Source organism: Ochotona curzoniae, unplaced genomic scaffold (genome assembly GCF_017591425.1).
Source record: "Ochotona curzoniae isolate NIBS_2020 unplaced genomic scaffold, NIBS_Ocur_1.0 contig_2210, whole genome shotgun sequence".
Lineage (NCBI taxonomy): Eukaryota > Metazoa > Chordata > Mammalia > Lagomorpha > Ochotonidae > Ochotona > Ochotona curzoniae.
Window position 1 is genome coordinate 54,600,818 of NW_024465369.1, and position 27,996 is coordinate 54,628,813.

A 27,996-nucleotide genomic window follows, 5' to 3' on the forward strand; every position below is an offset into this window, starting at 1 on the left:
GAGCACTGGTTCAAGCTCCAATTGCTTCATTTCCAATCCAGCTCTCTGATAATGTTTCTGGGGCAGAAGCTAAGGATGACCCAAATGCTTGGTCCCCTGCCAGTCACATGGGAGAACCAGAGTTCTAGGCTGGCTCAACCTTGGCAGGTAAAGGCCTCTGAGGAGTGAAGTGCCTGATGGAAGATATTTCCCTCTCTCTCTCCCTTTCTCCCCTTCTCTCTCTCTGCCTTTCAAACAATTAACTTAGAAAAAAACAGAAATAAAGAATAATTTTCATTCCTTCAAAGATGCTCCATTCCTGAAAACACTGCATAGAAATTCTTAGGGAGTAATAAACATACAAAAAACATTTAAATATTGGGAAACTTTCTTTTTACTTCAAAAGGCATATTATACCCAGACTTAAGCAAATCTCAACCATGAATTTTAAATTTACTTAAAAAATATGTAAGCAAGGAGGCCCAGATTTCAAAAGAAGCATTTTTTGTGTCATTATATTAGAAAGACATCAATTTTTTAAAATTAAAATATTATTATCTGAGGTTCTTAATCCTGTGGCTTTTGGTCATGGGGCCATAACTTATTACACATTTGATGTGAACTAATTTGCTACCATTGATAGTTAAAACAACGAAACCTGCAAGTGTTACACTTTTTTTGTTTTGTTTCAGGTATATTATAGCTGACACTGTATTTCTTCTACAATGTCCAATTCATAGGTACATGAGTCCACTTCTGTTGATTTACATATATGGGTGAAAAAGAAGTAGAATTCCAGGTTGGTAAGGACAGGAATAAAGCAATTCATATGAAAATCACCCATTATTATAGTCAGCCCAGAAAACCCATTAAAATACCCTCACATGTTAACAAATTCTGTATCTTCAAACTACCTGTCACCATATAATTTTATTTTTTCAAACACCACATGACCACCAATCAACTCACAAGATATTTTTAGAGAGCCACACAAAAGCTTCACTTTAGACTCTACAGACTACACACAGAAGGTCTGTTTACTTCAATACCTTAAATAGCTGTGATCTTGAAAAGGTAATTTCAACTCAACATGTTTAAGAGATACTATGTAGTTCATCCTGGAAAAGGGTGAAGAAAATTAAGCTAAAATGTATCACCCAAGATCAGCATCACAGAAACAGAAGCAGTGGATTCTACCAAATCATAATCTGAATGCAGCCAGAAGGTAAATGAAAGTCTGTTTCAAAAATGCACTTGAAGTAAAAGTGGGGGAAGGGAGCAGCACTGTGGCAAAATGGGTTAAGCTGTCACCTGCAACTCCAGCATCCCTTAAGAGCATCACTTTGTGTCCCAGCTGTTTCTCTTTCAATCCAGTTCCCTCATCATGTGCCTGGGAAACTAGCAGATGACCCAGCTGCACCTGTGTGGTAGACCCGAATGGAATTCTAGGCTGTTATCTTCAGCGTGACCCAGAATTGGCCACTAACTCTGCTTTTGAAACAAGTAAGTCATTTAAAACTGCATTTGTATTAAAGGGAAAAACTGCTTAATGTACATGGGAACTTCAGGACCCACGTGTTGGCATAACCGGCTAGTCTTTTACCTGCAAGCACCAGCATCCCATATGGGTCTTGATTTGTGTACTGGCTACTCCAATTTTGATACAGCTCTCTCAGCTAATGGCCTGAGTAACGGGCCAGTGAGTAACGGGCAATGGCCTAAGCCCTTGGGCCCTTGTGGACACACAGAAGGCTTGCGAGGAGACTCCCAGCTCCCAGCTTTGGATCAGCTAAGCTCTGGCCATTGTAGCCATTTTGGGAGGGAACCAGTGGATGAAAAGACCTTTCTCAGTGTCTCTCCTTCTCTAAAAATCTGCTTCCAAATAAAAATAAATAAATCTGTAAAAATTTATTCCCTATTTGTGGTATATAGAATAATGCCTGGGAAACAGAAGGAATCAACCAGTGCTTGATTTGGCAGCACATGTACAGAAGGAGTTAAGCAAATATTTGTTCATTAAGTAAGTATAAATAAGTAAGAATAAAAAATAGCCAGTCCTCTGAACTATTCTGTAAGTTGAACTGGTTTATTAATCAATTTTAATCACCTTTTCCAAATGCCAGACTCTGCTAGATAGCTAAAGAAAGGAATGTAGATGAAATGTGATGAGGTCCTCAATTAGGACAAGGACATACAGTGCCTACAAGCACCATCGTTTTAGTTGAGATTTAATATTTTTGATCTTTGTGGGTAGGAACAGAAGGGGAGTTGCATTCTAAGGCACTTTTTTTTTTAATCTTAGTCTCTGTCTTGCCTTTCTTCTCACTGCTCCATACTGCTCACATCTAATCAGCTTGCTCCTTTACAAAGCTTATTAGCCATCTACTTCTGTCTTTTTCACATTGGATAAAAGTCCTTATTGAAAATGAACAGGGAGAAAAAGAGAAGAAGAGAGAGAGAATGAAAAGGGATAGGAACATTGAGTAGGCCAATGAATAACAATAAGAACATCCACTAAGCAATAACTTTTTTCAAAACAAATAAGCTTTATGTTCAAATATTTAGACTCTTTTTCCCATCAGAACAAGAAATGATGAAGACATGGAGGCTTTTATATTACACCTAGTTTCATTTAATATAAGTGGAAGGAGAAGAATATGGATTGGTGCATTAGCACTCTACAAAATACTTAACCATCCTGGCTAAGAAGCCAACAAACTGTGTTCTCTGTGGTCTCAATGCAGCACAACATAGACACTTAAACCCATGAAGGGCCATGTAAACAACAAAGCTAATTCTGTGTGTTCTTTCACCTGTAAAGCAGCAGAGGGAGAAGCATCTTCTACTTAGTATCTCGAAATCAAGGGATGCGTAAGTAACCCAAGAGAGAGCTGTGTGGATTGTACTACCTTTCAAAATTGCAAGATGTCAAAATTATTTCAACAAGCAGTAATTACAGAAAAGCAAGCTCATCAAAGAAATCAAGGTTCTCCATGTTTCTAGAAAGCAGGCAGAAAGAAAGAGAGAGAGAGAGAGAGAGAAAGCATAACCCAGTTGTTTAACATTTCACTTCCAATCAATAGCTAACTCTGGATGTTTAATTTGGAAAGGTTGTATGTCATGAAGATTCAGCCACCCATTACATATGGGATGTTTGGCAAATTCCATAGAAAACATCATCATAAAGAATGAGAAGGGAAAAACAAAACTACCACCAACTCAAGTCATTCAAATGGCAAGCCTAGTAAAATGTTGAACACACATTATAAAGAAATAAATAAGCAGAACCAGAACAAACTACTACAAAATTGAAGTTTAATTTCTATCAGTATCTAAAGCATATGGAAGAATGAGAAATGTTAGAAAAATTTACTACTAAAGTAAAAAAAAAGCATAATACTCTCAATATACATAAAACTTAAAACCATCCTGAAGCATTCATTTTCTCCTAATTACACATCTTCAACATTTCACATTGTTTTAAAAAAACACACAAATCTCCACTTAAATGAGAAATTTATGCTGATTAATTAATCTTACCTACAACCATTAACCCTGAAAAATGCAGAGTCATTGCAGCCATGCTTTTTTTTTTTTCTCCAATGGCAGTCCACTTACAAATTTCCTACAAATGGTCTATACCTACAAAGCTTTCTAATTACCACTTTCCTTGAGATTATTCCAATACTTTGGTCAATAGAGCTCTTCCTTAAAACACAGTGCCTTCCAAATTAAGCATTCAGACTGCCTGTTACCAGAAATCTCAAGAAAGTCTCCCACAACGTGGATAACGTAGACCAGCCAACTTTTCTCAGATTAATTTAAAGTAGTACATGGAGAATGTACAACTGAAGATGGGATTGAAAAAGGAGAAAAGTAATGAAACAGAGCATGTATCATGGGTAGGCCAAGTTTTTTAAAGGAACAGAGTAACAATGACCAGTCAGCACAAGTTACAAGGCAGACAAGATATATGGCAAATGTTAATCAATATTATGGTAGAAAGAAAAGATTGGTGGTGGAAAGAAACTGACTAGGGAAGAAATATGTTGTGTTATGGATGGCAAAGACCTGCAGTTGTTGAATTCCACGTTCCTGAATCAGAAAAGCCTGAATATGCCCTGAACAGTACAATTAAACTTTCATAGTTTTATATTTTCAACTTCTCCAAGCATATCTTCATTAAGAGAGAATTTCTATGTCCTCAAAAGAGAAAAAGAAATCTTCTGACACCCCTTGAACTAAAACAACAAAAAAGCCCTATTTAGTGTAATCTGGATGAAGGTGAACCCAAGATGCAAATGCTCATTACACAGCATAAAAGGCATTGGTTGAAAAGTTTTCAAACCTTGCTACTCCTGAATCACACATTTAAAAATCGAGACATTTTACAAAACTATCTGGTAACACACACACACACACACACACACACACACACACACACACACACACACACTCTTTAAGTTGATTAAATGCATACTTGAGAAGACATCACTAGGAAAAAGCTCTGAGGGCCCTCACTGATGCTCAGGGGTCATCAACATTTTCTCAAGAAAGGTCCTATATTTACCCAACCACTGCAACATTTAATTAAACATGTCAAGTGTTCATTTCCATTGTCCTCACTAAAGTAAAATATTAGAACTCGGTAGCCAAATGCAAACAGCAGACTTCGGAAAGGAGGGATGAAAGCATGCTCATAATGTGGTTAGAGAATTTATGAACACTCTTAATTGATTAATTGGTTGTCTTATTTACCTATTTTTCTTAGGAGCTGAACTTTTGGAAACAAATTTACAAATCAACAGACTGCATATCTTGAATTGGAAAACAAGATTGAATCCTCAGTGTTGAAATGCACATGTGAAATACCCTTAAACATCAGCAATGAGAGTCACAGTGTAAAGCTATCTTAAAAATGCTAAATCAGGGCCCGGCGCGATGGCGCAGTGGTTAAGGTCCTCACCTTACACTCCTGGGACCCCATATGGGCGCCGGTTCTATCCCAGCAGCCCCACTTCCCATCCAGCTCCCTGCCTGTGGCCTGGGAAAGGAGTCCAGGACGGCCCAAAGCTTTGGGACCCTGCACCTGCGTGGGAGACCCGGAAGAGGCTCCTGGCTTTGGATGGGCATGGCATCGGCCATTGCGCTCACTTGGGGAGTGAATCATTGGATGGAAGATCTTCCTCTCTGTCTCTCCTCTCTGTATATCCACCTTTCCAATAAAATAATAAAAATAAAAAAATGCTAAATCAAACTGATAAACAGTGAAAGTATTGTTCACATCAATGATTGAAAAAAGTGAATGTTTCAATCACATTCTTTGTCATCATACCACTGTGTTACAGATTTGCTGCACTGAGTGTAGCAGCTCACAGAACCAGGTCTTTTCAATATAATTATGAAAAGTTAAATGATATCTCATAGACACGTTTGTGTGATATAAGATACCAAACAATAAGTGTTCAGGGAATGTGGCCTGTTATGAATCACAAATTTTTTCCAGCAGACAAAGAGTCAGACCCCGAAAGCAGACAGATGTGGATTAGAGTTTTGAGTGTCTTGAAGTTTCAGTTTCTACTCTGAATGTAAGGACACTTTCTCTTGCTTCATCAGAATGAGTAAAGGTAAGCTATATACATACAAAAACATGCCATATTTGGAGAATGTGACTCTCAAAAAATTTACATGTTGCATGCGGGAATGCGTGGGAGGTGATGAATGTGGACAGGATAAAAGAGAAGAATGGGAGATGGGTGAAAGAAAGGAGGAGGGGAGAGAAGATAGGTAGAAGAGGGTGAAGAAATAACAGTGTTACTGTTGTTATTATTACTGCTGGATTTTGTGTAGGAAAAGCTCTAACTCAGCTTTGGAGATGCTCAGGATTTTTGTTTTACAGCCAGGCAATTAATGATGTATCTATACGTGAGTTTCCCAAGCTCGGCCAATATCTGCACTGCAGCAAGTAGTTATTCAGGAGGTTGTGCTACACGCTGTTAAATACTTGATAGCAATATACTTTGCAAGTATCCAGCAGATACCAGTAGCTCCTTCAAATTTTAACAATCAGTGCCTTCAGGTATCTCCAAATTTTACGATGGGGGAAATCACCCATGTTAAGAGAAGTGTTAGTAGATCTCAATGACAGGATATCTATGGCTTAGAAGATGCTGAAACTCTCTTGAGTGGGCAGCCACCCAGACAAGGAAAGGTCAAATGCTGGTGACTGGCTGTCACCAATCAGGACTTGTGCTCCACCTAAATCTCCAGCATGAGATTTTCAAACGAGTGCTTGTTGAGAAACCACATAGCAACAGGCTGAGAATTCCTGAACAAAGTATGAACTACACAGACATGAACAATTTGGCAAAAACACAATCCATTTAGAGACCTTATCACACACCTTAGCAATGCCTGTGTTCCCCACTGCACTAAGAAGTGTGGTCAGAGAGAAAGCAGGAAGCCAAAAATACCTGTGCTTTCATGCAGCTGTCAATTCTGGCTTCAGGCAAGGCTCAGTGTCTCTACTCTTGTTTTTCCAATAGCCGTACAGAGTTCGTAATAATGAATACCCAGACCTAACTAGTTTTTGATTCTAAGCTGAGGTTATCTATTCACTGTGGGGCCTCAGGGCATAATAACCACCAGGGGGGTGGGAAATCACTATGAACACAAGAAATAATTTTGTCTTCAACCTTTTGAGGTAAAAAATAGAATGTATTTTTTCTTGTTCATGGGATGGCTTAGCTGCCTTAGTTTGCCTTACTATATTGCACCTCTGTTGATCTTTGTGCTATCCATACGTGGACCAGAAGCACCATATAGATTATTAGTTCTCAAAATCTTAGCCAGGAAATGGAATCTTGGAGGCCAGGGGATAGGCATGGGGCAAGGTGATGGGATAGGAGTCAGGCCTAAGCAAATGAAAAGGAGGGAATGTGTGGACATGATGCCCTAGGAATGCAGGCCAGAGCGACTAGCACAGCAGGATGGTGGGCCAGGATCTCGTGGGAAGGTTGTTAGTTCCAGTTTTGTGCCACCCTGAATCTCATGGGTTTGATCTTATTTTTTGGATTTTATGTGAAATCTCCTAGTTTTACCATGTGGCCTTTACTTTTTAAAATCCTTGGTGGGCTTAAATTAAATACAACTGCAAACAATACAAGGCTTCATTTGTGAAATCAGTGAACAAATGGGAAGATACTATTTCTCCCTTTCATAACTTCTAAAAATTGTTAGTTATCTATTTGTTTAATTATTTGAAAAGCAGAGGAACAGAGAGAGAAGTAGAGGGAAGACACAGAAGGAAGTCTATCTGCTGGTTCATTCCGCAAGTGCCTACAGCAGCTAGAGAGAGGCCAGAATGAAGCCAGGAGCCCATCTGCGTTCCACACGTAGGTGGCAGGGGTCTAAGCTCTTGGTTGATCTACCACTACTTTCCCAGGCATTCAACAGGGAGCTAGCTATAGTAGAATCAGGGCAGCCAGGGCTTGAACTGGCACTCCCATATATCATGCTATTATTGCAAATGGCATTTTAATGTGCTATGCCACAATGCCAGTCATCAATATGCTATCTTCCTTTGGGAAGACAGTTGTGGCTTCAAGGGACTTCTTAACGCTAGAGGAACCACTGAGTAGAGTGGGAGATATTGACAAGAGTGAGGAAGATAATACAAAATTCTGATGCAATGTAACTTGGGTTCTAAGTAGGTATTTATACACAGCACTCACTGCCTCACATCTTCAAGAAAAGAGAGTGTGGGGTGAGGGGAAGGGGAAAGATGGGCAGTCTAGCACAACACAGCTGGACACCCACATTCTATATTGCTTTGCATACTGCCTACAGATCTAAATTTCTGCTAGTGTGCCTGGGAGACAGCATGTAATGACCCAAGTATTCTGTTTTGGTCATGCACACAGGAGACTCAGATGGAGTTCTTGGTCCCTGGTTTCAGCCTGATATAGATCTGACTGTTGTGTTTTATTACGGAGTGAACCAATGCATGAAATGTCTTTCTCTTTCTGTCTTCCACTCTCTCACTCTGAATTTAAAGGAAGGAAGGGAGAAAGGGAGGGAGAGAAAGAGGGAGGATGAAAGAATAATGGATGGACGGATGGATGGATGGATGGAAAGAAGGAAGGAAAGACAGGAAGAGGGGAGGTAGGAGGAAAGGGAGGGAGGAAGGAACAGCCAGGACATGAACTAGAACCCATATGGGATTCCAGCGCATGTAAGACAAGGATTAAGCCACTGAGCCATTGCACTGGGCCCAAATATATATTTTTATAACTCTAAAATTTTCATCGATATAAAGGTATTATTGAATTCCAACTCTGAGTCTATTGACTTGATTTGGAAATAATTACAGTGTCAGAATCTTTTTTTTTTTCTTTTCTTTTTTTTTTTTTTATTGTTGCTTACATTATATTATGTAGTACAGTTTTATAGGCGCTGGTTGTTTGTTATTTTCCGAACCTGTCATTGATACTGTCTCAACCCAGATGTTTCGAAGAATGGAACTTGCATTATTTTTAACATATTGTTTACCCAATACTATGTCAATTAATTCCATAATGTTGTATAATGATACTGAGGCCTTGTTGGGGCTTTTAACTGACTGGATCTTTACTCTGTTAGACCTATCTTCAGACAGTGTCAGAATCTTGATCTCTCCTTAAATAGTCCTCCCCAACCACTCTCCAGACTCGTGAGTTCTGCTGGTTGTTTTCCTCACTTTTCATATTAGATCTATAATAAATAATTAATCCACAGCTTTGTGTATTGCTAACAACCACATAAATTTATCCCTGCAAAGCAGTGTCACAGAGAAGTAGGCACATAATCAGAGAGAGAAAGAAACAAGAAAAAGAAAGATAGAAGGCAATCAGGCAGCCTGCTGGCCAGTGAAGTACTGAAGTTTCAATGTATGGGACCAAGGTCAATGGCTAAGGAGAAGTCCATGTGGAGAAAAATTTCTTATTTGTGAACTCTTTAGCTAATACCTGAATGATAAGAATAACCTCTCATAAAATGAGTGAATTTCTCTTAGTGATATCAGAAGTTAGAAACTCCAGAAAGATTCTTGTTTAACACACTCCTGTTCTGACACACTGACATGAAAGGTAATAAAATGGCCTAGAGCATCTGAATGTTTATACTTTCTTAAAGTATTTATTAATTTATTTAAAAGATAGAAAGACAAAGACAGAGAGGAAGAGAGAGAAATATTTTCTATTTGCTGGCTGACTCCCCAAATGGCTGCATGGCCCAGGCTGAGCCAAGCTAAAACCAAGAAGCAAGCTAGTTTAGACAGCTTATATGTCTGCTGTCTGAAACTACTCATTTCATTAATTGGCTTGATATTCAACAGGATTTAATTTTATGAAATAATATTGATAGTAAGTGGGAACTACTCTTGAAATCTTTTTAATAAATTTACTTTATAAAACAAAAGGCTAGAAAATATATACTGGAGCCTTCTTTAATATTAAATTTCTACTAGGTCTCAAAGTGTGACAATCACTTCTCTCTGTTGCAGACAATTAATGAACTCCTGTGGTATTGGGGTGAGCCCCATGAAGGAAAGACAAAATGAGTTCCAGAAAGAAGCCCTGGCTTCTGTGAGTGACACCAAGAACCAGTCCAGAGCAGGAGAGTAGGCTCTGCCATGTGTCTACATAGCACTCCAATCACCCATCCACTCCAGGCCCACTGCCTCCATGAATCCATGCCTGACTCTTTCAGTGACTTTGGCCTTGGAAATCACCTGATGACAGCATCAAAGCAAGGACTGAGATGGCCATATATGGAAGACAAATCACCTAAAACACCCATTAACCACAGCAAGAGAAAAGGGGACACACACACACACACAAAAAAAAAACCCAGGGGGAGGGTACATCATTGTACCTTCTACAATTTCTATTCCACCTTCACTAAGAAGCCACGCTTCACTTTTTCTTTACCATCACCCTCTTGCATTCTTCACTCACACACAGGCACACACTCATTCCTGCATCACATCTTCTTCTGCACCTGAGGATATGAAGAGAGCAGCTTAAAGGGTTCTCTTTGTAGCACTCAGGATTGATCACATTGAGCAATAGGGCAAAAACCTTACAACCTCCCAAAGTAATAGTAGACAAAGCTTGAGAAGTCTAGCCTTGCAAGCCCAGAAAACACCTTTTCTTGAAACAAACTGACTGTAAAAGGAGCTACTAGTTAACCAGATTATTTGTTTCAGTAAGAGCAAACGCTAAGCCAACATGTGGCCAAAGCAAATGCAGATTCCTAAATGAGAAAATCAAAGACAGGAAAAGCTCCTCTTAAAATTCCAAGAATCTGTCATAGTTTTTCTCAAAGACTCAGTTGAGTTCAATTGCATACTGTAGGTCATAAGCTATTTCTTCTCAGCAGAGTTAAACTTCTTTGAGGAAACTTTGACCAAAGACTGCTTCACAGTGTTTCTTTAGAAAACAAACTAATGGAATTGATGGGTTTTTGATGGGAAGACTTGCTTCTTCATGAGTACCCCGGCTTCACAATGTCACAGCAGAAGGTTCTCAAGAAGACAGCTGCCTGGTATAATTTGGTCATTTTTCAACACATGTGTGTCCATGTACATATACACGCACACACACAGAGTACCCACTCTGATACCAGGGACACGGCACACAAGCCGCTCGCATGAGAGTGGGTATGGCAGGGCTCTGTAAGCTCAGAAGCGGCCTACAGGCTTGGGGGCAAGGCTTGCTGACCTGCACTGGCTCGGGTGGGAGTTGGACCACATGTTGCATGCGCTCGCTGTGGTGATGCCTTGATTCCTCCTCATAGATCACATCCCTCTCATGCTGGGGGAGGTTCAGGAAGCGGCGGATGGTGCACAGGTTCTCCCAAAGAGTGCGGTTTTCCGGGCTTGGGTTCTCCTTCCAGCGGAGCAGTTCACACAGCCAACCCTGCAGTGAGAGGAAGCACCTTGAGTCGACATGCAGAATCCAGAGTGGCTGAGTCCCTCAAACAAGTATCACTCACTTTATTCTCTGTTAAAATTGCCACACCAACCTGAGGAAATATTGAAACAGTCTGATCTCTAAAAAGTAATGAGTGACCACAAACACAGCATGACAATCCCCAAGGGTGTCCACTCACATTAGCTTATCGTATCACTCATTTATAGAATAAACTAGTCATTGGTTCCTTACAAAACATAACTCAGCCGTTGGGGTTGTGGCACGGGGGCTAAACGGCAGCCTGCGATGCTGACATCCCAAATAAGCACTGTCCAAGTCCCAACTGCTCCATTCCAATTCAGAACTTTGCTAATGCACCTGTGGAAGCAGCAGCAGATCACCCAAGTACTTGGGCCCCTGCCACCCATGTGGGAGAAGGGCCTGTGAGTTCAACCTGGCACAGCCTCAACCATTATGGCCATGTGGGGAATAAACCAACCGACGCAAAATCTCTCCCTCTCTCTGTAACTCTGCCTTTCAAATCAATCAATCAATCTTTTAAAACAACACAATAAAGCAAGTTTATAGTTCTGAATATCAGAAATGCTCATTAGTACTGGTCAGCCAAATGGGCCATATTCTGCTACCCAAATGCATAGTCACGCTGTTCGGAGAAAAGTGCACATCTATGTATTCCAAAGTGGTACATTCTTTTTTTTTAAAGACATTTATTTTTATTAGAAAGGCAGATTTACAAAGAGACAGAGGGAAAGGTTTTCCATCTGCTGACATTCCCTAGTGGCTGCAACAGCCGGATCTGAGTCAATCCGAAGCCAGGAGTTTTTCCCAGGCCTCTCACACAAGTGCAGAGTCCTAAGGCTTTGGGCCATCCTCTGATGCTTTCCCAGGCCACAAGCAGAGGGCTGGATCTGAAGTGGAGCAGCCGGGACAGAAACCCAAACCCACATGGGATTTCAGTGCTGCATATGGAGGAGTAGCTTACTATGCCACCACACCAGCCTGAAAATGGCAAATTCTACAGAATAAAATCCCAAGGGTAAATAGCACCAAGCTCTCTAGGGAGGGGATATTCTCACAACGATCATTACCTCATGAAACAGAAATACCTTTAGCAAGAATGAACAAAATAAATAATTGCACAATTTCTGGATGCCTTGTATTTGTGACCCTCCTGGCCACTGTGTTCCCATTACAGCCACGTCTGCACAAAGGCAGGTAGTTGGTCAGGCCACACCTGCCAGTGCCCATCCCCCCCAACTCTGGCATCCAGATCTTCTCTCTCTTGCAACTGCACACACAAAAAAAAATGTAATGCAAATAATGATGGATTATATGAAAATAATACAGAGGATGCTGTCAACATCATTCACTGGTTCATGTCAAAATATTTTACCCAGTAGCTTTCTAACCCATCATTTCCAAGCTTCACTGCTGATTTTGCAAACAAGAACTGTCCCACATCACGTCTCTTGCAAAAGAGTAAAAAATTTTCTGAAGAGGTGCATAAACAACTTTGTGAAAATTCTGAATAATCAAAAAAAAAGGAAAAAAGGAAAGATAAATTCTGAACCTCAACAAATTATCTATCATAACTTATAAGCCAACAAAAGTTCCTGACATGCATTATAAAAACCCCATATAATATTGTAAGCCGTTGTTTGTCTAACTCTCCACTGTGTCTTCTGCCTTTACCCAAAAAGAGGCAAGATTTGATTATCTCCGCTGCATCAGCCAAGACAGCAACACCAGCTGTTCTCATTGTGCAGCCTCTTCCTCACGGCCTCCATGTTAATAACCTGATCATTCCATTTTCTCCTTCAACTGCCGGCTGCAGCACCGCGAAGAGACAAAAACCCAGGCCCATCTGCAGCAGCTGTAGGCACTGAACTGTGAAGCCACCGGGGATTTATAAACTAATCTGTAACACAACACTGCCTTGTTTTTACAAGTGAGAGGCCACATTTGCGCAGACCTGATCTTTTCTTGCAATAAACTGGGAGCTTGGGAGAGTTAGAGGGTTAGGAAGAATGAAAACAAGATAGCTTAGCATTTGCTGGGAAATGTTTTTTTCCAAGTGCTTTCATGGATTTTTTTTTTCCAACTCAACTGAAAGACAGGTAATGACTGACTTTTCAAGGTGCAATGTATATGAAAATAAAGACAAAATTTTTGTGTGTCTATCAGAAAACAAATCACATTTCTGAAAATTTCCTCCTTCCAAAGTGTTTCCTCAAGGGTGTTTTTGCACAAAGGAAAGAATTACTGAAATGGAAAGGAAATCATCTGTGGAAAAAATAAGCTCCTATTTGTCTTTTCATAGAGCTGAATAGGTCTCCAACAGAACCTGCAATGTTTCACACAGCTATGTTTAACGTCTCCCAGGGGAAGTGATGGCATGGAGACCAATCATGGAATGGAGAATAAAAACAAAACCTATATGGGTTAAAAGATGAAGTTTTGAGATATCCAGACCTTAAGGAAGACAGCACCTGCTGCTCAGCCCGAGAGATGAATTGCATTGTGGGAAGCCACAGCTTGAAAAGGAGACAGGTGACAGCTGAGTGGTATCTCCACTATGACACTTGGAATGTCTCGCACAACATTCATTGCTGCATTTGATTTATATGCGCTGTTATAATCTACACTCATTACGATCACTTAGAACAACACTACAGGCCTTGTTATGGACTGTGTGCTGTCTGCCATCCGTCTTTAAGAAGTGTAGTGCTCAATTTGCCCACTGACATGCAAGGTCTTGACCTTGAAGCTATTAGGGAGCAGATTAGACACAAGTGTGATCATGTGTGCAGACATAAGCAAACCAAATTAATTTCTGGCACAGGGAGGTAGCCAACAAGACCCTGTGCTTAGGGCACCAGAGAACTTCCCCAAATCCCTGATGGAGCTGAGCTAATAGCATGTTTAAAGGAACCCGGTTTTGAAGATGAAACACATTCATGGTATTTAGAGGGTTATTAATCTAGTTTCCCCACAAAGTGTTTGCTTGGCTGATCAGATTAAGGGATGGAGCCTTCAGCAGTGCACCCCCACCACAGCAGGCCCCAAGAAATCTGTGATACTTCACAGCCTTGGACATATTGCACCATGTGTACCCAGCTGCTTCAATAATTAGCTTATGAATGTATCAGCTGGTTCTGTGATTTTTATAAATAATAACTAACCTACAGAGCAGAAAGACTGTCAGGAGTCTTACAGTAGCAAAAAACATAAGGAGCTCCTGACTCTTTCTGTTCTACTAAATGTCGATATTCTTTTTCTACTACAGGAGTTCCTCCGAAGCCATTTATAAATATTTATTTTGTCTCAGAAATGGCAATGTATTTTCTTGTCAGTTTTCCTCATGACAACCATGATTTGCTTTCTCCCTCACTCTGACTCACTTGCTCACATTTGCATGCTTATATTCAAAAGATTTACTCTTCCACCTCACTTCCCGTCTTACCTTTACTGTGGCCACATGATCCTCCCATCAGCCCAATTGGAATGTGTATCCCTGTTTTCTCAGTAGACGCTTGCACTAGCTTGCTTGGTGCTCAGTGAATGTGTGAGAAAGTGTCATGCTGCAGGCACACACACGGACGTGCATTGTGAGTGAAGCCATCACAGAACACATAAAGGGTCCCCACACTGGGATCTTTTTTTTTCTTTCATTTATATAATTTTTGCATGCCATCCAAGAAAGTTTTGCAGTATCAGGCAAAAAAAAAAGTGTAAATGTCAAATAAAACAGTGACAGATGACAGTATTCTCTATTGAATAGCACTGTTTCTGCCGTGCATGTTCAATGGGAACTCATGAATTATTAATAAACAAATCTCCTTTTTCTGTTAAAAATCTCAAGTAGGTTTTTGTTGTTGTTCCCTATGTATTATATGGAACAATCCAGGAGAATTATTTTCATTTCAGAAATGCTGATACACAAGTTCATCTGATTTCCAGGCTTGGCCAGCTCAGTCAGTGGGCATCATCAACCATGCAGCATACACTCCTCTATGATTTCTCCTGAGGCTAGCCGAATATTCATAGAGTTCGCTTATATTTTTATAGTCTGACAAAACTGGGGCTAAGTCAATTACAAGCCTTTGAGCAAGGCTAGGTAGAAGTGCATAGAATATTACACTTGGAGCCCAGACCACTGACTGTGAACCTCCTGTACTGTTGTTATTCAATGGTCAGGTGACCTTTGGACAACGTGTTAGGGCTCAGAGATGGGCTGTGAAAAGAAGGGTTTACAAAAAGGAGTGTTTATCTCTAATTTCCCTTTCAGTACCCTTTCATGAGCTTACGTTATCTCCCAGAAATAGTAGACAATGTTTAATCACCAGGTTCAGGAATGCAAAGAAGAAATTACCTTGGACAAGTGGTCAAAGTCAACACCACAAACAATGAGGTACTGACATACTGACATCTTGAATAGCAATCAGTACCCTTCAAAAAGCGGTGAGATTTAAAAGAGAAGGAAAGACTTAGGAACTTAGACTGCAAAAGACCAAGAAACAACAATGACATGCAGTGTGGTTCCTGGATAGTGCCCAGGCATAGAAAACGGATATAAATAGAAAAACTAGTGATTTAGTTAATAGCATTGAAGCAACATTCATTTCCTAGTTTTGCTAATTGCACTATTATCAATAACTGTGCTATGGCAGTGTATTGTGTCAATATTAGAAGAAACTTGGTGAGAGATATACCATTATTCCTTGTACACTATCTTTATAACATTTCTGTGAGCCTAAAGTTAGTTCAAAACTGACTTCCAAAATACAGAGAATATTTGGAACATTTATAGGAAAACACATATGCAGCCTTCATTGTAACGATGCCAATAAATTCATAATTAAGTTTCTTTATGGTCAATATCAGAATCCAGAAAAGGAATACAACTTCAAAAACTGCCTCCTTGCAATCAATGGTTAAAGAATTTCCAAGCACCCAGTGCATAAGCAAATGATATTTATTAACATCTCATTTTAGCCATCTCATCAGCCTCCTAAGCAAATACATTTCCCTCAGTAAAACAGAACAAAACATAAACAACTCTAATTGTCCTTTCCAACTATGCAGGTGAGGCGACACTCATACCAGTCAAGACATAGTTTGTTTATAATCCACCTGTTCTGAAAAGTCGCATGTCAATCTAAATTTACAAAACAAATCATGTTGTAAATGCATTAGAAATCCTTACTACTTGAGGAAATATGTCATTAAACTTTTGTGGAGGATGAATAACAACTCCATAGTTTGTAACTTGATAGTTTCAGTATAATGACACGAAGAAGACAACTTCTAGTTGAGTGTTCGAAGAGGCAACAGAAAGAACTACAATTTGATGCTGTCTCTTGGTCATGAGACAGCCATTTCCCCTCTAGCCACTGCGAATTACTCACAGTCCCTAGAGGCACACTGTATGTTCCTGTCTCCATGCTTTGTGATGTTTCTCTCCTGGCAGGCAGGGTTCATAGCCAAACTTCTGTCTCCCATGAGAAGCGGTGCTTGCAGGCTCAATTACATGATGTCACCTGATCGCTTGAAGGACCGTAAAGCATTCTGATTCTACCCTTCCACAATCTCATATTAACTGTTTTTAGACCAAATTTTGCCTGTATCCCCACCAGAACATTTGGTTTGGCTTCTTTAAGTATTTTCATAGCAGAGAATGGTTCTTGAAACACTAGGAGATACTCTATGCTCATTAAATTGACCTGAAATTACTTGATTATATACAAATCAGCAGAGTAGAATGTTTTATGGCCACATGTTCAAAGAGCTGTTGTTGGGAAAGGAGCACTATACCCAGAAGCAATCCTGTCAATGTTCTACAGCTTGTCTTCTGTCTCATGAATATAAGGAAGATAATATGATGCAATTTGTCAGATTTTGTAAACTGCAAAAAATGACAGAGCTCTTAGAACATCCAGTGGGTGGTATTCTAGCCACTCACTTCCTGTGTGCCCTGCAATTGTTTCATACATTTCATGCATCTTTTAATGATTATGGTTACTTTTCACTTCAAAGGTGAATTGAGATAACCGACAAGAAAGTGGGGAGTTGTGACTAGGAAGCATCTCAGGAAAACTGTCTTCATTGAGGATATGACCTGTAAGGGGGACCTTGGAAGACAGAGAAGGATTTTACCAGGTGGGGAGGAAAAGTGCTGAAAACACATCCCAGAGACAATTTGATCAGCAAGTGTAAAGACATAAAAAACAATACCAATCAGAGAATCAGAAACAATTATGTGAAGCTAAATCATCATCTAGAAATGAAGGCAGGTGTCAATCTGTAAAGAATGCCATGAAAAGTTTTACCTTAATCATGAGGCCCTAGCAGTCACTAAAGGCATTTCTAAAATTAATAGGGCAAAGAATTAACCACTATTTCTTACCCTGTACCCTTTTCTTCCTTCTTAACAAGAAGTCCTTGGGAGAAAGACTATGATAAAGTTAGAACAGCACTTCTCTTAGCCTGGATATCACTTTGCGTTGCTGGGTATTAACCAAGACCTACAATGACCAACTAGCGGTAACCTAGATTCTTCATAAGCTCCACCCTCCAGTTTCCATTCCAAACAGAAAGAACAGGCTTCATAAACACAAAACTCCAGCACTTCAAAAAATTGCATTTTCTCTATGTGTGCACATGTATGTGCGCACGGTATTGCTGTTCATATACGAGCTTTAGAGCTCTCCTGGAATAATAATTAATTAGGAATATCTAAAACGTTTAAGGCTTAGAATTTTCAAATATATAGCAGGTGAGTGATATATTATCCAAATCACATATCAAAGTTTGAGGCTGTTCAAGTGGCCAGAGAGGCCCTTACAAAACAGTAATGCTGCTGAGTACTTGAGATTAGGGCCTGTAAGATACAAGCTTGAGTCCTAGAGTGGAGCTCCTGTCCATGGTACTGAAAACTCCCTGTGTACAAAATCACTTGTTTTCTCTTTGCTAGGGTATGGGTTAAGACCACAATTTCTCTAGGCCCTCACGCGTCTTCCTTTTAAAAATTCTTCTGCTTGTGATAAATGTTACTGATTTTATACTTTTTCACAATAAATACAAACCAGGGCCCACTCAGCATCAAACACAAACTCATAGCCTGCACTGACCTTCAATGAAGGAGTAAGTAACTTTGAGTAAGGTAGTGTATTTCTGCAAGATATGGCCTTGTTACAGTATTCCCCTTGAAGTACCTACATACAGCTGATGAGTGCGTTTAAGATACTAAATAGTAAGTACCCGCCTACCCTTTCACCCCTCTAGGAACATGAATGAATGAATGAAGTCAGCAAATGAACAGTCCTTTAGAATGACTAAAGGCTTCTTGCAACAGAAATGCAATAGGCCCATTTATGCACCCACATCTTTAATGCAGAAAATGTCAGCATATGTAACCAAAGGAAATGTTTTCTGAATGTCTCCAAAGAAGATTCATATTATTAACCACAGACAGTTCGCTTTTTAAATGGAAGCACATAAAGTCCCCAAACAAACTTTTGTAACTGTGAACGGATTTCTCTTCAGCTGGTTGAGACTCTTCTGAAGTGTGAAATGAGCCAGATAATATTCAGCTCTTGTTTCTTAGTCACCAAATTCTCTTTTCATGAATCCAATAAGTGTCTATTAAAATAAATAAACCCCCTAATGATTCAAGATAACCTAATCAAAAAAACTGAAATGGATAAAAGGCTAACTACGAGGGAGACTTGTCAAGGGCTCCAGTGAATTGCTGACGAGGAGGTCATCTAGACCTGAAAGAAATTTGTGTTTAGCATTTGGTTACAGTTCAAGGTTAACCATTTTATACCTTGAATGTGTTGAGTAAAAATGATCCACTTCTTCATTTTTCAAAATTGTATACTAACTTCTTAACTGTATTTTCATGGGGATTAATTTCAACTGTCTCTGGGCTATCTTATGCACGTCTCTCACATTTCTATGGATATGTTTGTAAAAACTGAATCTGTAATTGAGAGTAATGAAAATTTGATTTCAGAACTCTTTAACCTCTGTTAGAGATGGCTGAAAGCAAAGGGAGTAGGAATTCACAAAAGTTTGTTGCTGCCCTCCTTTCCTTGACATATACAATACACAAAGCTGTACAGAAGTGAGGAAGCTCAGAACATCCTTACCAACATCTTTACAAATTCCTATTTGTAAATAACACAACACACATGTTTACCTGTACCCAGAAAAGCCATTTATATCTGTCAAGTAGAATGAATGTGAAATCCTGCATTTCTTCACTTAAATTATATCCATGGCAAAGTCTACCATGCCAAAATGGCAAACAGAAAATTTAAAAAAATGTTTCTTGTCCCTCACTTCAGGTCACAATTCCAGCACTCCTATAACGCAGCACTGTGTACTGGAAAAGCTTGCTCAAGCACTAACCAGAGCAGAAAGGATGTAACAGACTCTTAGAGCAGCAAACCTGGAGTAAGACAAATTTCTCTGAAAGATCAGGGAAGGGTCTACAGAAAGGTAAACAACCAACTGGAGTGCAACATTTAAAAAATGTGGCTCCCCAAGTGTGTGTCTCCTTATTTCACACACCTGGTTGGCTTCATCCCCAACTTGTTTCTGTGAAAAGGAAACAATTAAATAGTCTCTAGAGTGCAATATGGGACCTATGAACAGTACCAATGTTCTTCCATGGTAAGAACTAGGGCTTAACCCAACCTCCTCTTCTTGAGTTGAATGGGGTTCACAAAGATGGCTTTCCTTTGGAAATTCTTGCTTATTTTCAAAGCAACATGCAAGTTTCCAAATGAGCTATGTCATGAATAGGCAAAGTAACCACAATTCAAGAATATCCTTCAGCAGATAACAAACAAACAAAAAAAGTTAAAACCAATACAAGCACTTAACCACTGAGGTAAAGACTGTGGCTTTTCACATAAGAGGATGTACAGTAACTGTGTAATGGAGACTATCAGATCCAGATGTGAGGATACAATGCAGTATGCATCTCTACTTCCAGACCAAAGATGGACTCCCAGTGAAACTGTTTACTATATCTTGACAATAGAACTGTCTGCCACTGTCCATGCCCACAATGATGGACATATGACTGTGTATGAAGAACTATACTTTAGTAATGATATAGGGGAACTCAGTGAGGGGGGAAGGATTGGGGGAGGGGACAAGGGAAATCCCAGGGTCTATGGAACTATATCATAAAATGTTAATAAGAAGAACTAATTTTTTAAAAAAGATATTTAGTATCGTAAGAACTGCATTTGTGCTTTCTGATTGATCTTCACTAATATCTAGAAAAGTTATATGGCATAAAACAGTAATATAATTAAATGTGAAGGTAGTTAAAAAACAAGTCTCAACTCCTCATTATGGAGTTCACAATAAAGCTGAGATTTAGAGTGGGGCTTTTGTCTAGCGGTAAAGATTGCTGCATCCTAAGTTGGAGCACGTGAGCTTGATGTCCCATTCTACCTCCTGACTGCAGCTTCTGATAATGCAGAACCTGGGAGGCAGTGATGACAGCTCAAGTGTTCAAGTTTCTGCCACCTATGTCAAAGGTTTGCACAGAGCTCACGGCTCCTGGCTTCAGCCCTGGGCCAGGCCATGACACGGTTGCAGGCGTTGAGGAAGTGAACTAGCAGAGGGAATCACTCTTTCAGTCTTTCTCTCCTTCCTCTCAGCATCTAAGTAAATTTTTATCGAGATTTTATGATTATTTCTGCAGATAATTATTCAATAGAAGCTGATCCCTTGTTTTTGTATGGAGAGAAAATGAAGGAGAAACTGGAAGTCTCAGCCTGATACTCAGACATCAGTGAGTTGATCACTGACAAGGATCAATGTTTCAAAATTTCTTCATGACCCACAATACCCTTTGTGAATGGTGACTTTAGTGCAAATGTGGTACTTTATTTGAAATTGAATTTGCAACATAGTTACTAAATTGTTATATCATCGCCCCAATTCACAGAAGTGGAAAATGACCCTAATATAAGTAAAATAAATCTTTAAAAAATCAGTACCAAGAAAGAACAAAGCTGAATGCATCATCACCTCTGATTTTGCCTTGTATTTTATATTCGTCTTATACATTATAAAGCTATCTTATCAAAACTGTATAGTGCTGGGCCTAGCACAGTAGACTAGTAGCTAACATACTTGCCTTGCATGCACCGGGATCCAATATGGGTGCCAGTTCTAATCCTGGCAGCCCTGCCTCGCTTCCAGCTCCTTGCTTGTGGCCTGGGAAAACAATCCAGGAAGGCCCTAAGCCTTGGGACCCTGCGTCAAGTGGTAGAACCGGCAGAAGCTCCTGGCTTCAGATTCGCGCAGCTCTGGCTGTTGAGGACGCTTGGGCAGGGAATCAATGGATGGAAGATCTTCCTCTCTGCTCTCCTCCTTTCTGTATATCTGACTTTCCATTAAAAATAAATCTTTTAAAAATTAAATAAAAATAAAAATTAAAACTTAAAAAAAAGCTGTATAATGCTGGCAAAGAATAGTAGTGGAGATCCCAGAAATAAACCCAAACATATTTGGTAAACTAATTTCCACAGAGCACCAAATGCAAATGAAATGTAAAGACAATATCTTCCCTAGGTGTTCCTGCAAAGGCCTGACTTCCCCTGTCTGAATTTGATTCCTTACCTTAGGCCATACAAATACTCAAATCGACATAGATAAATAACCTAAATGGAAGACCTAAAATTATAATATTCCTAGAAGAGAACTAAGGAGAAAAGCTCCTCAATATTGGCATTGCCAATGAGTTTTTCTTTTTTTTCAAAACTGAGAACAGGAAAGTAAAAATGAATAAACATGATCATATCGAAACAAAAAGCTTCTACACGCAAAGAAAATAATCAACAAAATGAAATGGCAACCTGCAGACTTGGAAAATACATTTGTAAGCTACATACATAATAATGGAATAATATCTAAAATGCATAAAGAACTTACAACTCAACAGTGGAGAAAATAGAACCAGCCCTAAAAATAGGCAAAGGATCTAAGCAGACTTTCTTCAAAAGAAACATAAAAAGAGCCAACAAGTGCTTGAAAAAGTGTGCACCATCAATAATTATCAAGAAAATGCAAATTTAAACAGTTATTAAATATCACCTTAATCCACTAGATTGGCTATCATCAAAAAGACAAGAGATAAGGACCTGGCACTGTAGCCTAATGGCTAAAGTTCTTGCCTTGAACGCGCCAGGACCCCATATAGGTGCATGCCCTTATCCCGGTGGCCCTGCTTCCCATCCAGCTCCCTGCATGTGGCCTGGGAAAGCAGTTGAGGACGGCCCAAAGCTTTGGGACCCTGCACCTGCGTGGGAGACCTATAAGAGGCTCCTAGCCAGCAGATGGAAAATTTTATTTAAATTTAAATGAAAAATGTTTATTTTTATCTACTTGAAAGAAAAAAAAGAGAAGAGACAAAAAGGGAAATGACTCAATCTTTTAGTCACTGCTATACTGCCCTGGTTCTTTCCATTAATTTTCTGCTAGGGCCACCTTAGTTTAGAATAATTCTGTGTAAATTCTGAGGACTGCTTACATTTCCTTTCTGTAGAATATTCAGATCATTACTCATCAGAGGACAGGATGACACTGTGGCCAGTGAGAGTTCTCTCTGAAATGGCCGACAGGGGTCCTTCATGGGGTCCTAATGTGAAGCGCACAGGACTTTGGCCATATCGCTTCAGCCAGAACCAAGAATTCAAAGGAGCAGCAGGCAGCACGTGCTCCTGCATGGCATCTCAGTGGCCACAGGATCCCCTTTCACTCACTCGGTAGCTTCTGGTGGCCTCTCTACTCCTCCGACTCAGACATCCCGGCCCTCCTGGTTGCTCCATCTCAGCTGGGATGTAGGAAGTGGAGATCGTGAAAAGAGAACATACGGTAGGTTGTGAGCACTGCCACTCTCCAAGCATGACCATGGACACTAGTCAGACCCTGAGCCGCACTACGATGGAATCACCTGCCCCAGGCTCAGACTCTCACTTCCTGCTCTCTGCCTTTTATGACAGTTGACAGCGGGTCAGCTCATAGTTTGCTGAGCACCATTTGACGCTGATTTCTCTTTGAAAGGAGAGTGAATCTGTATTATTTGTATACCCAAAAACCCAACTTTTGTGTGTGTGATGGTAATTTCCTGCTAGATTTGATTAAAAGTAGAATAGAGGAAGAAAAGTGAAATTGATCTATTTAAGTGTCTGATTCCCCTTCCCTCCATGAAAAAACAAATAAGACAAATGCACCGCAATGAATAAAACTTAATCACTGCACCTGATTTCTGTCTCAAGAAAGTAGGGAGAGGCAAAGAAACTTCATTATGTTCAGATGGACTTGGAGAAAGAAATAGGTTGGTGCACACTTGGAGGGTAGTAGAACAGTCAGCTCCAGAAAGGCTGGGACAGTAGAAACAGGGTCATTCTGGAACCCAAACAGGTCCTGGAGGCCTCTGGTAAGATGGCTGGGTTTGTGAAGGCTGCTCCTGATCCTGCCTTCCCTTCTCTTCCCTGGAGATAAAGGAGCTACAAGAGTCCAAGATGGGAGAATCCTTCTCTCACCTTGAAAGTAGGAGACACAAATGTGATTCTGATGCAGCCAGAGGAGATGGATTTGAGGCCTTCAATAAACAACGCTGATATCATTTTTCCTATGCAAATTGGGCCCAACCTGGTTCCTGGGCTTCAGTATGCTTATGCTTGTTGGGCACTGGGATTGTAGAGTTTGTCTACTGACTTGTATACCTTATCATTATGCTTCTACCAAACAAAATGTAAGTTCTCAATATCAATGTAACGAATTATATTTCTAAATGGGAGGCTGCCTATGCTTTAGTTGCAGTTTACAAATTCATGAACTTTCTTCTTTTTCTTAAAATTTCTCCTTCTAGATGATTCAATTTACCGGATAGGCTAAATGATCTAAGATATAAAGGTCTGGGGCAGTTGTTGTAGTGTGGCTGAGACACTAGCCTTATCAAACTGGTTCAAGACGAAATTACTCTTGTTTCCAATACAGCTTTCTAATAATGTGCTAGGGAAGCAATGGATGATGGTCCAAGTACTTAAGTCCCTGCCACCCACATAGGAAGACTGGATTCATACCTCACTTCTGGCTTCAGCCTGATCCAGCCCACACTGTTCCCAGAGCTTGGTTGGTAAACCAGCACAATGCAAGATCCCTCCCTACCTTTGCCATTCTGATTTTCAAATAAATAAAAACAAATAAACAAATACTAAACAGAAAAAATGCATGTTCTCTTTCTCTTTCAAGTAAATAAAATTTTTTTTTCAAAAGATATTTGCCTCTCATTAAAAAGAAAATAAAAACTAGGAAGTAAGAGAATGCAGGAGAGGAAGAAAAAAATCTTTGTTCTCACAATCCAAAGAAGATGTTGCCTCTCTGCCATTCTCCCTTGGAGAGGCAAAGTCCCGGGCTGCTATCACTACTTCCTGTTGCTAAACACCAACTACACGTGCAAATTACTTTAGTAAATATATTCTCATCAAGTAAATGCTGGAACGTATAAAAGGGAATGTCTTATATTAATTTACTTAGAAAATTTTTGGCTAAATTCCTTTGACAATATCATTTTCAGACATAAACACCTGATTTGTCTGCCTTGTCACTTATTAAGGTTACCTATTTATAAATGACAATAATATCATAAATGAGAATGGGGAGAAAAAAAACAAAGCATCTTATTCTATTTAACACCAATTCCAACCTTCAGCATATTGAATTCTCAGAATTACATTTCCCCTAGATCTAGATTATACAAATCAGGTCTAACTGATTTCTTTGGTGGGTATCAAAGATCTTTCTGCCAGTTGGCATATGCAGTTTTCAATCAGCCACCTGAACTATCTGAGGAGTCTGGAGGCATCGTTATTTTTGAAAGCCACAGTGCCAAGTTCACAAAAATTTCAGACATATTGAACCAAGATTGTGGTCTTCAGTTTTTCTTAAAAGCTGCTTATAAAAGGACTGTGTGAAAGAGACTTTGATATGTACCTCAAGTCACAACTAAGGGGCCGGTTTGCAAAATCAATTGTGCAGCTTTTATACTCAGTGCACGTTTACCACATATGTCCTTTATTACACAGTGGAAAACCATTAAATGCACAGTAGTTTTGCCAAGTGGCATTATGCATTTAACAGCTTTATTCATTTAACAGCTCCAACTCTCATTATATTTTGCCATGTGGTACATGGGATTTTATGCATTTAACAGTTTAAGAGGGCTCCATGGTATTTTCTTTTCATGTATTTCATACTATGGTTGGACATCATGTCTTAGTAAACTGTATTTCACTGATTTGAGAGTCAGAGGAATCTGCAAAAATTACTACACAGAAATTGAAAAGAGAAACAAATATTTCAACACTCTTCAAATTTCCCTGATATTTTGCTCTTCTTTTTCAACAATTGAAAATAACCTAAATCAGGAAAACTACACATTAAAATAGCTAATCCTAAAATGATACAATTAGTCTAAACATGCAACTATCATTTTAAAATTTCATTTTTATTAAAACTCTTCTTGCTTAACTGGAATGGAGTATACCCAGTAATTTCTTTATAGCACACAACTGAAGATCCGCTAGAGGAATGATGGGCCATTTACCATTTACATATGTAGGGACAAAAACATTTGTCACATAAGACCACAGAGGATATCAAGCTCAAAATCAAAGGACTCGAAGAACTGTGTTTTAACTAACTTTGGTTCCTTCTGCCATGCATTAATTGTTCATCCTAGGGATAAATAAATAACCTAGGATTCAAGGACTTTCAACAATCTGAATCGGATAATAGAAACTATCAATTGTTGCTGCTTTCAGAAATAAAAACAAACTAACAAACAAATAAGCATCTGTCTGCTCTTTTCCCCAGATCACTGCATTCCTCACAATCTCAGTGCTACGAAAAATTTTACTGGATAAGCTTTCATGTTTTTCTGCTAAAAGATTTTAACACTTACCCTGAACTCCCTCACATGTGTTTCCTCCTGGCAAAAACAACGGTATTCTGTACATAAAAGAAACACCTGACTATCTCAGGCTGTCTCTGGGGGCTATGGGAAAGTCAGCCATTCCCCTGGCAGGAATAAGAGGTGACGTGACTTGGCTGAAACTTGGTCTCAGGAAGGTGTTATATACATTCTAAGTTCTGTTCAAATGCCAAAAAACAACAAGAAAAACAAAGAATTCAGAAGGAAGTACATAGCAGTATTTAGAATAAGGAGAGAAGTCATTCAAGGCTGACTTTTTTCTGAGGGAAAATAAAAAGTCTTTAAAAGAGAAAGGCTGACTTCTGGCTTAGTTTTTGTTTTGAACTCCAGTGGCAGTGAAAGCAAACCATGAGCAAAACGCAGACCATGACAGGTTCCCTGGGGATTATTATTGTTATTATTATTATAGGAACAGATGTATTTTTATTAGCGAGAGGAGGATAAAAGTCTGATTCCAGCCCCCGATTCTGCTCTTTTACAAACCACTCACCTGACTTTTATTTGCAGCCACTTTGGCAAACAGGGCTTGAGACACCTTGGCCCTTTTCATCTCCTGTTGGATCTCGTCATAAATGGCAGCTGTGATGTTGACGTTGGCGCCGTCCACCTTAATAGGGAGGTCTGCTGTCGGGGTCGAGGTTTTGGCCTACCAAGAGACCATGAAAATAATAATTTAAAAAGTGCCGCATTCAGCTCAGCCATCTGTGCAGAAATTATCAAAGGATTTCAGTCAGCTGATGCCAAACTGCATTAGCTACAGAGGGACACTTCCTGTCCATGATTCTAATCAGGTTAATTGTGATTGGAAATAATTGCAGGCATTCCTATAGGACACACAGGACCCTGTCAGCCCTGCTCTTCCCCTCACAACATCCTGGATGTTTCACAGGTAGGATGGCTACTCTCAGCATCCAACTATAAGCTATCAGCTAACTGCAAAACAAATGTGCATTGCACAGCTACCTTTTTTCTTTCTAAATGTGACACACCTTGGAGGAAGAGCCAATTCTTTCAGAAAAAAACGAGTAAATGGGTAGAGTTCTCTAAATAATAAATTATTACTCAATTTAATGCCCTCCCCTGGGTCTCTCTCATTCTTTATTAAAGCTTTATGTATGTCATTTGAGTATGTATGGTTTCCCATCATTATCATCATTATGCTACCCAGACAGTCACCTAATTTCACCTAGGAAATCAATGGAAATGAAACAAAATTTCATTTCATAAAACTAAGCTTCAGAATGCCTTTGATGTGCCGTTTTCATTTTCTTAAACTCATATTGTGGTTTTCTGTATTCTGCTGTGCTCGTTTTAATTGAATGATTTCCCATCAGCTTCAGAGACAAATGAAGGACAAAATACAAGGTTCTGTACTTCTTGGGGTAAAGGATAACCCTAAGACATTTGCATCTCCTTGGTCATGAAGACTGTCAGAGGATTCGCTTTGTGTCCTAGGATGCTTTTCTAGTCTTCGACGAGTTACGCAACCTTCCTGGTCCCCTTGGCAGCAGGATTTTGGGAAAAATCAACTCCAGTTTTGGGGCTCATGAGGTCTGTCATTTGAACTGGTCTAAACTGGGATTTTTTTTCTCCTCATTCTAGAATCCCAAACCTTAGAAGCTGTCCCCAAATCACAACGTTCCCTATACAGAGGCCCAGCGGGCAGAGCAGTACACAGGTCCTGAGAAAGCCATCAGACAGCCTGCACATGGTATAGTCACCCTCATGGTGTAATGAGGTGGAGTCAGAGCCCTCCACTTCCATGCTAGTTCACTTTCTTAGAGCACCTGAGATTTGCCATTCCCCTTTGACTGCCAGGTCTCATGCGATTTTCTCGTTACTGTGAAGGAATCAATAGAATCCACAGGCTACTTCCTTGTGCCAGGAACTCCAGAAAGTATTTTATCATTTGTTCTTTCCATTTAATTCTTTTAAGGATACAATGAGTTAGACATCAGTATTTTCATTTTACAGATGGAGAGCTGACAAAAAGCAGGATCCTTGACATGTTGAAAG

The 27,996-nt window shown here is 39.7% G+C and overlaps 1 protein-coding gene across 3 annotated transcripts in view; it reads right to left on the bottom strand.

The window, feature by feature from the left end:
* The window catches only part of SATB2 (SATB homeobox 2), a 173,189-nt gene that overhangs the window by 19,166 nt on the left and 126,027 nt on the right, over positions 1 to 27,996 (bottom strand). For all 3 annotated transcript variants that reach the window (XM_040972159.1, XM_040972158.1, XM_040972160.1), the window contains 2 exons: positions 26,471 to 26,626; positions 10,740 to 10,937 (listed from right to left, as the gene is read on the bottom strand). In XM_040972159.1, coding sequence (XP_040828093.1) covers positions 10,740 to 10,937; positions 26,471 to 26,626 — 354 coding nt within the window. The remainder of the gene's footprint in view (positions 1 to 10,739; positions 10,938 to 26,470; positions 26,627 to 27,996) is intronic.